The 14,212-nt window shown below is 38.6% G+C and overlaps 1 protein-coding gene across 7 annotated transcripts in view; it reads right to left on the bottom strand.

Annotated features, from left to right (window-relative positions):
• The window catches only part of BANK1 (B cell scaffold protein with ankyrin repeats 1), a 336,673-nt gene that overhangs the window by 41,955 nt on the left and 280,506 nt on the right, over positions 1–14,212 (bottom strand). For 4 of the 7 annotated variants that reach the window (XM_081242858.1, XM_081242857.1, XM_081242853.1 and 1 more), the window contains exons 9-10: positions 13,876–14,184; positions 9,877–10,185 (exon numbers count right to left, since the gene is read on the bottom strand). In XM_081242858.1, the coding sequence (XP_081098984.1) occupies positions 9,877–10,185; positions 13,876–14,184 (618 nt within the window). The remainder of the gene's footprint in view (positions 1–9,876; positions 10,186–13,875; positions 14,185–14,212) is intronic. The other 3 variants (XM_081242855.1, XM_081242854.1, XM_081242856.1) reach the window with 3 other exon arrangements.

The raw sequence follows: 14,212 nt of genomic DNA, 5'->3' as shown, positions 1-14,212 counted from the left end.
TTGCTTCTGCAAGAACGTTCTTCACGCCAACCTCATTAGTGGCCTAGTTCAAGCAAACAGATTCTTCCAGGGCTGCCCGTCTTTGAAAATCTGATCAAGCTTATTTGGAATTATTTTGTAAGTGGCTAAGCTAATGGAGAGTCTGTGTAATGCGTAGCCAAATGCGTTCATAAAGATATGCATTATAAACCACAAACCCCTCGATGTTCCATGCCCATTAGAAGTGTGAAGTGAAATGCTGTTTAGAGCTGCATACCTATCACTGATGATAATTCTTGAAACTAGGGATTTGACATAAAGTGAAATAGACAAGTCTGTATTGTGCTTCCGGTCCTCAGTATGGGGGCAGCAGTATGTTTCTTGAACACTCAGCAAACGTTCATTAGGTTGCTAACGAGGTAGCTAAGTGCTGTGCTAGGTCCTAAGGATGCAAAGGTAAATAAAATGCGGTCCGTTTCCATACTGTCCTCCATTTTGGTGTTATTATTTTAAGCAAAAGTCCAGTGTGTCATTAGGGCCTACTCATGAGAGAGGACACAGATAAGAAACAATCAGAAGGGCAAGGGTCATAATGCAACCTCTGTAGCCTGACTCTTCCTACCTTGTTCCCCCAATTTGCACCCTGTGAATGGTAATTACAAAAAGGCCGAGTGAGGTAAAGGAAAGCAGTGTACACAACCCCTTGGTCTAGCCAGTGAAGGCAGGGAACAGAATGTTCTAACCCTAAGAGTAGTCATACTGACTGATCAAATCCAAGCTCAGAGAAGAGATGTCGCCTCTTTGCAAATGGATCAAGATAGACCGAGCACTCCAGTCAGCTTAAAAGCACCATTTCATTCTGTTAGCAGTAGTTACGGGTTGCCAATTTCAACAAATTTATCAAACACAGGTCACCACATTTGAATAGGCTCGCTAGGGGTGTCACGGCCACAAACAGAAACAGTCACAATAGGCACATAACATGAAGGTCTTTCAACTGAAAGTAGTTTACTGACTGCAGACATACAGTCAGGAGTTGTGGCTGCTTTTTGGGGAGCGGGAGGGCAGAATCTACAAATGATCAGCCAGCACACATGAGGTCATGGATGTGGTGAGAGTGTACTCGGGAGACTGGTGGCGATGGGAAGTTGGGAAGTACAAATCTGCAGGAAGGAAAATAGCATAGAAGTTCTAATGCAGTGGAAATATCAATGAATGCTTTGGTTTCCGAAGGAGAAAACATTAATTTTCTTTCCAGTTTGTAATGGAAACTTTAAGTCTGATAGACGTGTTCCCATAAAAATCCTCTCCCAAACCAGGAAATCTCACTCTAAATTACTTTTTCTACTTCTAAGGAACTGAATTTTCATTAGAGTAGAATACAAACTGTTTTTATTTGCCTATTTTTCCTTTTTGATGCAAATAAGAATATTTCTATTCTTGAAGTGTTTCTTATCCAGGAAGTTGGGACACTGAGAGAAAGGGAGCCATTGATTTATGGAATTCTGTGTAATCAGAGCTTGAGGCCATTGTCATGAGTTTATTAGCAAAGTCTCTACTCCACCACCGGGTAGGCAGGTCTTCCTTCATTTTGCTACCAGGCAGGCAACATGTACTGAACACCTACTGCTTCCAGAGCACTGGAGCAGGGGCTCGTTTCCTCCCATATGATTTCACGTGTGCTCACTGCTTCATTTTACTTCTTGAACACTTGTATTCAATAAAAAATGATATTAGTGTAGACATTCCTCCAGTAACATCCCTGGTAATTTTCCTTTTGTTTCAAAGAGAAGTGGTTTGGGTTGTTAGGAAGTCACTGCGATACTCTAGAAGCCGCGGTGAGTTCACCTTTTGGTTCATGCTTGGTGATTACCAAGAGTAATTTCTCTGGCCTCTTTCTTTTCTCTTATATCAGGAAATATTGCTGTCCTAAGAAGTAACCAGTAGGATCTGGTCACGTTCACGTTGAATATTAAATACTAGTTCTGCCAATAAGACTCAAACTACAAAAATGCAGATTGAAAATTTCAAAAGGACAGGGCTGCTTATTTGAGATTTTCTTGTTTCTTGAGGTGGACCTGTTGTGCTCTAAACTTCCCTCTCAGAATTGCTTTTGCTGTGTCCCATAGATTTTGGAACGTTGTGTTTTTATTTTCATTTCATTTTATTTTCTGACTTCCTCTTTGATTTCTTCACAGACCCATTGTTTTTTTTTTAGTAGCATGTTGCTTAGTGTCCACATGTTTGTGTTTTCCCCATTTCTCCCCTGTAACTGATTTCTAGTTTCATACCGCTGTGGTTGGAAAAAATGCTTGATATAATTTCTATCCTCTTAAATTTGTTGAGACGTGTTTTGTGGCCTAGCATAGATGCCAGCAGTACTGTCTTAGCCATGACAATCAAAATGTCTCTTAACATTGCCAAATGTCTCCAAGTGTCTCCTGGGAGGCAAATCACCACCCGTTAACAACTGCTACTCTAGGCCAATTGGGCTTCTACTAAAAGACAGATTTAACAGAGACTCCAGGAGCATCGTATGTTAAGGGGAAAAAGACCAGAATTCCCAATGTGAGCACAGGTCTGAACAACTGCTCCTTGTCAGAGCTGTGCCAGTACTCTATCAGGAAAAGGAGGCAGGCAGAGGATCATGGGGAAGGCAGGGACACTGGGCTTACAAATAGATGATAAATATGTCCTCTATCCTGAGACCACCTGTGATATATATACAAAGTCCTAAAGCTCATGGTTTGGACAAGGTCACCAGGCCAGAAAGTAGAACCTAGGGCATTTGATCTAAGGCTTACTTTAATCCACTTGACAATACTTCTTCACTAATGAGGATAGAGGCCAATCCATCCTGCCACATTTATGATGATATGGATTAATTTTCCTAAGAGATTCTACAAGGTTTTTTTTTTTTCTGTTTGCATTTCCATTGCATTGTATGTGATCAATTTCAAGTACAAGTGAATTGCAAGTGGAAAATTTCTGAGAGCCACTGAGTTGTACTTGACATTTTGGGGTCCCAGTAGCCGAGTAGCTCTCAAAAAGGTCGTAGACAACTTTGTTGCCCTGTAAAATGCCAAGGGCAACTCAGTAGCAATTGAAAATTGAAAGGGAAATTATATTCTACCCCAAATCAGCAACATGGACTCTGAAGAAGGATCTTGGTTTTATTAATTGTGTGAGGGGAAAATGGGAAATTGTCCTTTGATGTTGAAAAAATTTCCCAAATAGGCAGTCATCTCTTTGCATGATTTATGGATATAGTTTTACTACCCATCTATCTATATTATGAAAAGTGCTCATTTCTTTCTTTGATTTGTCTTAAATCAAGAATTTTGTCACTAAGAAGGACTGTGAATCCATGTTAATTCCTCTATATTCTTGAAGCTTAATGAACCCGATCCTTTCCAATATTATAGGGAGAAAAAGATGGAGAGAATATGATTTTTGAAAGCAGGCAGACTTCAAAAACTTTTTAAGAAAAATGAATTATTCTTTTCACTGTTATTAATATAAAATTAGGTTTAGTATAACAAGAACGGAATAAAAATCCAGAAACATATCTCTTAATAAAATGAACCATGGATTTAATTATGTATTAATAAGTTACATTTCTGGGGATAGGAGATGGTGGTGATGGTGGAAATAGAGATTCTCTCTGGTATGTTATGCTGTGTGAAAGCAGAATGCTTAGCTATAAGTGAATATCCTAGAACTTTGTCCCCTTAGGTACAGGATCCCCTCTTCATTGGGAGTACTTAGATGGTTTAAAAGAGGGGAGGGCTTCCCTGGTGGCGCAGTGGTTGAGAATCTGCCTGCCAATGGAGGGGACACGGGTTTGAGCCCTGGTCTGGGAAGATCCCACATGCCGCCGAGCAACTAGACCCGTGAGCCACAACTACTGAGCCTGCGCGTCTGGAGCCTCTGCTCCGCAACAAGAGAGGCCACAACAGTGAGAGGCCCGCGCACCGCGATGAAGAGTGACCCCCACTCACCGCAACTAGAGAAAGCGCTGGCACAGAAACGAAGACCCAACACAGCCAAAAATAAAAAATACATAAATAAAAATTTTTTTAAAAAGGGAAATTTAGGAATTACTAGGTTGATATATTCTTCTGACCATCCTCTGTAGTGTTAGTGAAGTCTCCTATTCTACCCACATTGATGTAGTTCTTGTTACTTGTATCATTTATTCGTCCTTGTATTCATTCAATTAATAATCGTCAAATATTCATGGTTTCTGCTATGAATTCAGCACTGAGCTTGGCACCAAAGATACAAAAACAGATGAGGTTTTGAAGGGCAAAAACAAATGGTTGGTCTCTTCTTTTATGGATCTTATGGGTTAGAAGGAAGAAATAAATATTAACTAATGACCCAGAAATAAGTACATCAAGAAAGAAGATTTGTCCTACCATGTGTACAAATGTGGTAGCCAGATTGAGCTGGGTCGGGTCCAAATCACACATATTCCCCTTCCTAGTTTTATCATCATGGGCAAGACACTGAAACTCACTGAACATCAGTTTCCGTATCTCTTTTTTTTTTTTTTTTTTTTTTTTGAGGTACGCGGGGCTCTCACTGTTATGGCCTCTCCCGTTGTGGAGCACAGGCTCCGGACACGCAGGCTCAGCGGCCATGGCTCACGGGCCCAGCTGCTCCGTGGCATGTGGGATCTTCCCGGACCGGGGCACGAACCCGTGTCCCCCGCATCGGCAGGCGGACTCTCGTGACACTGTGCGACCAGGGAAGCCCCCGTATCTCTATTTTTAAATTATTTATTTATTGTATACCTTGCTTTTTAGGAAAAGTACCTTTTTTTTTTTTTTTCCAGCCACGCCGTGCAGCTTGTGGGATCTTTGCTCCCCAACCAGGGCCCTCGGCAGTGAAAGCATGGAGTCCTAACCACTGGACCACCAGGGAATTCCCTCCGTATCTCTAAAATGAGTCTATTAATGCCAACTATGCAGGATTATTTCATGAATTAGAAATTATGATGAAAGTTGCCTAATGATTATTATCATAAGGAGTAGACTAAGCCAACTTGTTCCTTTAGAGGAAAGGATATCCTGACCCCAATTCCATCTGTAATAGTTTCCTTAACTTCTAACTCTCCAGAATCCAGGAAGCACACACTTCTTCTAGAATTTAAAGTTAATCAAAGTCACCGTCTGGCCACAAACTGAGGAAAGACAAAGTAGAATTGCTTTTAATTATTATCTATTGAGTGTATATCACATATCAAGTATTGTGCTGAGTAGTTGTTAATTTTATCTCACTTAAAGATTACAGCAATCCTTAAAGTAGATGTTATTTCTATTCCCAACTTACAATGAGGAATTTGCATCGCAGATATATGAAGTTATGTACTTAGGTACTATCAGTGAATCTGAGTCCTCCCTGCAAAGCAGCATTGGGAAAACCCACGTTTCCTCCTGGGCCTTTCTTTCCCGTGTGTCTCCTCTACTGTCACACTTCATTTCAGACGCGTCTGGTCATCAAACATGAGCGGATTTTCCCCCGCCAAGCAGCCCTTCAACGCTATTTGGATATCCTACAATTGAATTCAATTTCATTCAATTCTGAGACTATCTACCCAGAGGTAGTGTCAGATCCCACAGACTAAGAGCTCAGTCCCACAAGCCTGCTTCCTCTGTACTTCAGATGCCAATCCCAAGTGGTAGATTCCCAGGTTACCCACAATTTCTGTCTGATTTGGTTACAAATGGGAGATTCTCACAACCCCCTCCTCAGGTTTAATTTGCTAGAGCAGCTCACAGGACTCAGGGAAACACTTATTTTAAAGAATATGATAAAGGATACAGATGAACAGCCAGATAAAGAGATGTATAGGGCAAGGTCTGGGAGTCCCCAGTACAGGTAAGTCTGTACCCATGGAGCTTGGGTGTGTCACCCTTCCTATGTGAACCTGTTTGTCAACCTGGAAGCTCCTGGAAACCCCTAATATATCAGGGTTTTATTGAGGTTTCCTCACATAGGCATGATTGATCATTAACTCCATTTTTAGTCCTTTGCCCTTCTCTAGAGAATAGGATTAGGGCTGAAGATTCCAAGCTTCTAATTACTGCTTGGACTTTCCCATACTAACCCCCCTCCAGGAGCCATCCAGGAGTCCACTCAGAGCCGCCTCATTAGAAAAACACGCCTACCACCCAGGAAATTACAAGGGTTTCAGGAGCTCTGTGTCAGGAACTGAGGGTAGAAACCAATATATATATATATATACTGCATTACATATATATATATAGGTTTGGAATATATATATATATATATATATGTAATGCAGTATATATATATGTGTGTGTATATCTATCTATACCCCATTATCTCACAAAAGCCAACATTATTGTCCTGTATCTCTCTGGTTTATTTGCCTAGTCACTTGGCTGTAACTTTCTTGAGTTTCTGAAATAGTAAGTTGGGACTATGCATCCTGCATTCTTTTTCCATCCCCTACTCCACATCCTTCTCTTCTGGCTACTGTAACACACCCTGGATGTGCCAGCATTCTGCTACAACTTCTGTGCTCTGGCAAGAATTGGGGTAAATTAATGTTCTTCTGATTGAATGGATGGCTTTCTGGGAAATGGTGGCTATTCTATTTAATAGATTTGCCTGAGCTAGGAAAAAAAAAAGGAAGCTGTGATGAAAGACATTTACCCTGTGAAATGCAAAGAACATCACAAAAGAATTGGCCGATGAGGTAATGTTTTCCTAATGTGAGCACAGAATGATCAACAATCAATAGCATAAAAGGAAGAAGCAAGCAAGTATATTCCAGTGAAAGAAAAGGAAGAAATAATGGAAAGGGACTTTGATGACCTCATTTACAGTTCAGTTTTTGCTACTAATCTGAAATATGGAGAAAATAACCATACGTGCTTTTATATACTTAGCTGCAAAACAAAAACAAAAACAAAATCACAGAATGTAACACTGATTCCTGTCTGCATATAACACAAATGTTGTGAGAACAAATTAGATGTGTAATTGAATGAAAGATTTCTTGTAAATGTTGAAGGGTGTTGGGGCTTGGGATGAGATAAATAGCCTTTAAAAGTTCTTAGAAACTTAAGATTTCTAAGATTCTTTAAAGTTCCTGTGTGTGTGTGTGTATGTGTGTGTATAAATGACAAATTGTACCACTGTTATGTAGGGGATTTACATAATTAACACACAGAAAGACTTTGTCATTTGGTACTCAATAAATCTTTATGTAATGAATAAATATATGAATGAGGAGGAAAACCATCTCAATTCTCTTATTTAATATGGGGCTTGGTTGACAGTCTAAAGCAGTCATTGTCCCTAATTCCTTCTCTAATGAAATGAGGCAATCATCTATGATGGACAGTTTGTTCTTGGAGAAATTGAATAGAAGTAGTTCTGACCATGGCACACAAGGCACAGTGGGTGGAAGGAATTATACACTGGACTGAAAACAGGGAGAGCAGAACAAGTTAAATAGTGCACTCTGAGTGGTGAAACTTCCCAGTTTTTTCCCACACTCTGACATCAGTGTGCTGGCAACCAGGTATATAAATGTAGGCTATAGTTAGTTGGAATTTATTCTAGAAATATTGAAAAACGTAGAGAATAGATCTATCTAAACTAACACTTTGGGCTAATTCAATGAAAAAGCTGGTTACCTCATTACCCTACAGTGCAGTCCACAAGTTAGCAAGTAGAGTTTCCATTCAGATTTTTGGTGCTTCATTCTTAAACATGAAAGCATCGCTAAGAATAGTCAGATATTTTATGGGGGTATCAAGCATTCCAGACGAAACAAACGAACAAGAAGCAAAGATAATACAATATGAGAACCAAAGAAAAATAAAAATCGCAGAAATTTAAAAGCTCAAATCAAAGCAAAATGAAACAAAAGCCATGACAAAGATATTGAACTTCATTGCCTGCACCACCACTAAAGAAAGAGAAAAGAATGATATAGAACAAGAACAAATGGAAAACAAGAATGCACTCATGGAAGATAAGAATATGACAGCTGATAGAAGGATGACAAGATAAAGAGGAAAAAGCAGAGAAACGCAACATGGGAGTCTATACTGTGGTCCTGAGAACTCCCTAGAGATTGAGATACAGAAGATGATGTACCTCTTCAAAAATTTCCAGAATATAACTAAATTCTTTTATTGAGTTATATATCTAACTTCCCTCTTCAAAATTATTTATTGGGATTTAGTAACCTTGTCAAAGAGCTAGTACAGTGGTCCCTTGGCATCTGCAAGGAAATGGTTCCAGGACCTCCCTCCCCCATACCAAAATCTGCAGATGCTCAAGTCTCTTTTCTAAAATGGTATAGTATTTGCCGATAACCTCTGCACATCCTCTCGTATACTTTTAAGTCACTCTAGATTACGTATAATACTTAATGCAATGTAAATGCTATAAAAATAGTTGTAAATACAATATAAATGTTATGTAAGCAGTTGCCCTGGAGGCAGGTTTGCTTTGTGGTACTTTCTGGAATTTTCTTTTATTGAATATTTTCTATGTGCAGTTGGTTGAATCCTCAGATGTGGAATCCACGGATATGAAGGCCTGACTGTAATATCCTAGAGCCACTATCGTAGACAATCTGAGAAGTTTTAATTACAGCTTATTCCCTCCCTTAATAATCTAGATAATTGTTCCAGCTGACATTTTATTTTAGCTGAAACCTTTATTAATTTGTTATTGTTTCCTTTTTTATAATAGTGTCTTGAACATTATCAGCAGTAGATCACTGTTAAGTAGGTATCTAGTACATTGGTAAAAAACTTGCTACATTTTCTTATACAAACCTCTCAACACATACCGCTCAAACAATAGAATGGTTTCTTTTGAACATGTTAAGCACAGATGAGTAACTGTTCTCTTTTTGAGTGGATCTGTGGTATATATTTAAATACTCTGTTTGGGTACCCGGTTTAGGCTATTTGAATGTATAATATGTTGCCTCTCAGCTTTAGTTGTCACCCCAAAATTTGTTTCATTCCAAACATTTTGTTCAAAAATCTCTAATAAAGGGTCAAATTGTACTGTATATTTATTTGCATAGCTGTTGCCTAGAACTCCTCAAGGATGCAGACATTGTTTTATTCCACATTCTCAGTCTCTAGGATGGTACCTTAACCCCCAAAGACACTCAGTGCATGTGCCTGCGATACACTGATGAATCAAATTCGTGTCTTAGACACTAGGGACTCATGGAGTGCACCAAACCAGAGAGTACAAGAGTGTTAGGAAAGAACAGCAAAGTCAGTATATCCTGCTGGGGTTACAGATATAAAAAAGCTCTAGGGATTTGCTATTTTTTATTTAGATTTAACTGAGATGAGAAAGGAGAATTGAAGTCTAAAATGAAGTAGAAATTCTATCATGGATGAAGTGAATCTTAATCATTGGGGTGAAGTGCAATTATCAGAGGAACTGGGGTTGCATATCTAAGCATCTAGTACTCAAAACTGTTTAGGTTTTTAAAGTTATCTTAAATGGAATGAGGGGCAAAAAGTAACGTACCTACCTTCTCTTCGTGTGTTGCACATTATTCACAGGTGTTGAGCTTCCCTCTTCCAGAATCATGGAAGAAGCATCAAACAGTGTTTCTCCACACATACTATGGTTTCATGCGCTTTGGATGGTTTGTCAAAATTATCCTCCTTAATCCACAATGACAGACCAGAGCCCTACATATTGTTCTGATTTTCTATATTCATCGTGTTTTTAAATTTAAAAATGGTCCAATACAGCCTACCTATGAGTCAAAAAGATGCTTTTCATCTTTGGGGCTTTAGATCCCACCCAAAAAGAGGCCGCCCCCCCAAAAACACACACACAAACAGTAACAGAAGCAACAAAACAAATTACCTTGTGCTATATAAGGTGTAGTTTCCTCTTTTGGAGGGATATTTGTGGGTCGTGGTGTGGGAGCAGGAGGTCTGTTCAGAATGAATGACCGACTTCCAAGTTTTTTCTTTGTACTCCTCTTGGCCAGTATCGTGTCATATTCCTTGTCATCAATCTCAGCAAAAGTGTACGGGTCTTCCTCCTCTTCCTGATCTTTCTCATCTTCTTTCTGTTCTTCTTCTCCTCTGGGTTCACCTCCTGTTTCATGTCTTGCACTGGAATCACACCAACTTTGACTTCTTTCCATTTGGCCTTCCAACGTTTTCCCTGCTTATGAAACATTTAGGTGGTGGTTACTCATACCTTAAGCATTATTGGTGTCCATCTATCACTTGCTTGAACCACACCCCCAAACAATTTATATATTATCCTATAAATTCCCAAAAGAGGAAAGTGAACCATGTAATTTACTAACAGATCCTCCGGCAGTTTGTAACTGTTAATTTGTCAGAAAAAGTTTGTTAAAGACCTGGATTTCTTTGAAAATATATAAATAAGCATATAAATATTTTCCACATAGTTTATGAATGATTTAATATCGAAATCCAATTATAAAACTAAGCCTCAAATTCCAAATGCTTTGAAAGCTTGTGTTTTTCAAGCATAATGCTCTCAGATTTTTTTTTAAATTTGAAGTCATATTACCTTTTATAGGGATTAAACTGGGTATTTTGCCTAAAATTCAATTTCTCTGAAAATGACAGAGGGGAATAGCCAAAACCACCATTGTTTGGTTTCTTACACTACGTCTCACTCTGGCTTTCTTGATTTCTATAAGCCAACTTATACCTCATTCTTTGATAAAGGACACTGAAAGTAGGGTTCATGACATAAAAGATGGCATGGAAAATCAATGGCTTGAAGATTAATTCATATGAAAAGAACAGTCTTCCATGGTTTTTATATTCAATAAAATCTTTACATATTTTTATAGGAATGTATTAAAATATTCTAGCAGCAGTTTATTTAGAAGACAAAGATATTGTATACTGTGTCAATAAATAAGTTGAAGAGAATATGGATGGCTCTCTCTGCCGGACCAATGAGAAATATTTTTTTAAATGTGCCCTTTTGACAAGTGTTTTGCTTGAAGTATTATTGAGAACAATAAAAATGGAAAGGATTTCAGTTATTGACTGAAAAATCATTAATTTTCTATGTTGTTCTGAGATTCATGCCCGTGAACTAAAGGAGAACTAGTCTCCATTCTCTTTGGTGAGAATCTGACCAAAAACTTTAGTTTACTTAATGGATATTTTAGTGGAAAAACTTAGGAGATAGGGAGAAAGACAAGCTGTTAGAGCAGAATAAAAGGATATTATTATAAGAAGAGTCAGCAATTGTTTTGGGTAGGCTTATGAGGAGAGACCAGAGGAGAGTCCAAGATCATCTCTCAACAGAGTCTTAGCTTGTTTCAGTTAGTTTAACGCAAGAAGTATGAACACCAACATGCCTGGCACTAACTTTAAAATCTCTATGACTTGCCTTTTCCCATATGAATAATATGGTTTTGAGATTCTGACTTCATGATTTGTTTCACTGACAGCATCCCAGGTGAAACTAGATTAAGTGTGTGGGAAACACTTGCACATTGTTTCATTTTTAGTGGAATGTGTCAACTATCTTACTTTTATGAACTGATTTCCTGAGCTGTTAACTCTCTTTGTTCCTCCACCCACCTCCTTCCCCAACTCTTTCTAAAGTTGGGCTTGCACTAGAAATAATACATTTCATTTTTCATTTCCCAATGTATAAGATTGTACTTCTCATGTTGGAGTTGGACCTGAGTTTTCTCAACTCAGGTTGTACATTCATGAATAACGATTAAAAATATATCACTCCTGTAATTCCAATTTTTGAAATAATTGGGAAAGAATGTGTAAGAAAGATAAGAATCTCAAAATCCCAGGAAACCTGTTCATGGAATTATTTGACACATTCTAATTACGGGCCCTAGGGTCTTGGGTCTTAGTCAAAAGACCATTATAATGATTGTTGCCTTGAAAGTTTGTTGTGAAGATAAAAAGAGACTGGATGTTCTTTATAAACTGAAAAGTGTTCTATAATGTTCTATATTATTGTTTTCTCCAATGACTATGTCCATAAATCCATCATAAGGAATTTGATGCTTAGGGCACTGATGAGGTGGCCCCTCTTTTTCAGTTACTTGAGAGCACATGGAAGGTACTCTTAAAGAACAGTTCCTGAAGGTATCACTAGCTAAAGTCAAAGAACCCAAACAAAGTCTCTGGCAAAAAATAAGTGGTAGCTTCCAGCTTACTTTCAAAGAACTTAATCAAAGAATTTTAAGAAAAAAGATTGGCATTTTACTTTCCATTTACTTCCAATATTAGCACCATGAAAAAAATGTATTAAAAGTAATGCTGAATTGAAAATGTAAAAATACAGTTTTTAAATAAAAGGAAGGGATTTTTGTATTAATTTGCTTTTTATATTTGGTACTTTTCAGAAGATGTATTAGTCAACATTATACTTCTGGTCCTAGATATCTGGTGAAAATTACTCTCTGTGGAGTAATTTTAGACCTCCTAACCAACATACCATATGTGGAAACTGACATTAGAAAAAATATGATTTAATATTAGCTCCTTTAAGAGCTTTAATGTGATATAAGACAATTTTGCTTTCTTAATAATTAATTTTAATCATTATATAAAATTATCCACATCTGTAAAAGTGAGAAAAATATAGTAGAATTTTGTTGTCAGCGGACTACTAAGCTACATCTCTCCCTCGCTCCCAGTATTGATAACCTTACTTCCTTGATCTATCTCAACAGTCTGTAAGAGGTTGGCATAGTACGTGATCAATAACTGTTTGCTGAATGGGTGAATGAATCAGAGAAGTACCATTAGGCTTCCCATCCTTTCCATTAAGCAGTACTTTCCATCTCTAAATATAGTGCATAATCTTAGCAAAGTTTCACGTTAATCAACTTGAACTTTTATAGAGATAAGGCCTTCAAGGAGACAAATGCTAAATTTCATAGCTTCAAAATTCACTTTAAAAACTGCCTTTATAGACTTTATATAGCCTTTTAGGACTTGACAACTAGAGTAACAAATGGGGTTTTAATAATAGATATTTCCTTCATCCTTCTCATTAAATTTTCTTTGTAAGACCATTTTATGAATTTGGAAAGTAAAGATGAAATAGTGATCAATAAAGTGGGTGGTAATTGGTGACTCTAGGAGTGAGCATGGAAGTCTGTCAGGCTGTTGAACATTCCAGGCAGATAAGCCTCATAGGGAAGCTCCTCTGGGTTCCCTGCCCTCCTCTCCCACCCACCACCCACCCCATGACACACCTTAGTTCCTGCATCTGGGAAGAAACACTGTCACAGCCATTTAACGGTTGTTCTTCCACTTGAGCAAGACAGATTTTTTTGACTTTGGTCTCAATGCAGCATGTGATAGACCCTTTACCACTTGCTTCCCCTGCAGCTACCAACTGAATCAAGTGTCCAAGGTCATTTTCAAATCTATAACACATTAGCCTTTCTCTTTTGTCAGAAAAACTGAGAGAGTATTTTTTAAAAGCAAAGCTGTTGCTTACTTTTCCACATGATGCTTGAGGTTCGTTTTATGTGAAGAATTACAGACTCCTTCCAAGTTTTATTTCTTTACTTACAGAAAGTTTTGTAATGAGACTTTTTCCCTGGAAGAACAAAGAAAGAAAAAGAGAGAGGGAGAGAGGAAGAATGGGAGCGAGGAATAGTGAAGTGGGGGGGGGGCAGAGAGGGAGAGAGGAAAGGAGGAAGGAAGGAAGAAAGGAAGGAGTTAGTGGGAGGCATCTCTTACCTGATTTCTGAGGCCCTAGTTATTAAAGAACAGGAGGAAAGCTTCTCTGGGGTTTAAAAGTCAATCTTTGTATGGCTTCGCCACTATATGCTATGTAAGCGTGTCAGTTTTGTAGTTGTTGTTTTAACCTTAACCTTACCTTGTAATGTGAAGTGAGGTTTTTCCAGTTGGAAGGCAGCTGTTACAGGTCGCGGTGGAGGGAGAGGGGGTCTGCTGCTCACGAGGGGCCCTCGGGAATCATTTTCTGGGCTGTCTCCAGGAATGAACATGTACAAGTCGTCATACTGGTTCTCACTCCCACTGTCACCCTCCGGCGGGCGGTGCTCGGCCTCCGTGACTGATTCACGCTCTGTTTCTTCCTCTGCCGTTTCATTCACCTCTGCTCTTTCTGCCCTCTGCCTGGACGGCTGCCAGCTTTCAGGACGGAGAACTGGGTTCCGTATGGCTGCTTATGATGAAGATTGTATGATTGCATG

The sequence above is a fragment of the Mesoplodon bidens genome (genome assembly GCF_964165515.1).
Source record: "Mesoplodon bidens genome assembly, chromosome: 1".
Classification (NCBI taxonomy): Eukaryota; Metazoa; Chordata; class Mammalia; order Artiodactyla; family Ziphiidae; genus Mesoplodon; species Mesoplodon bidens.
This window is presented reverse-complemented; position numbering and strand designations above follow the sequence as displayed.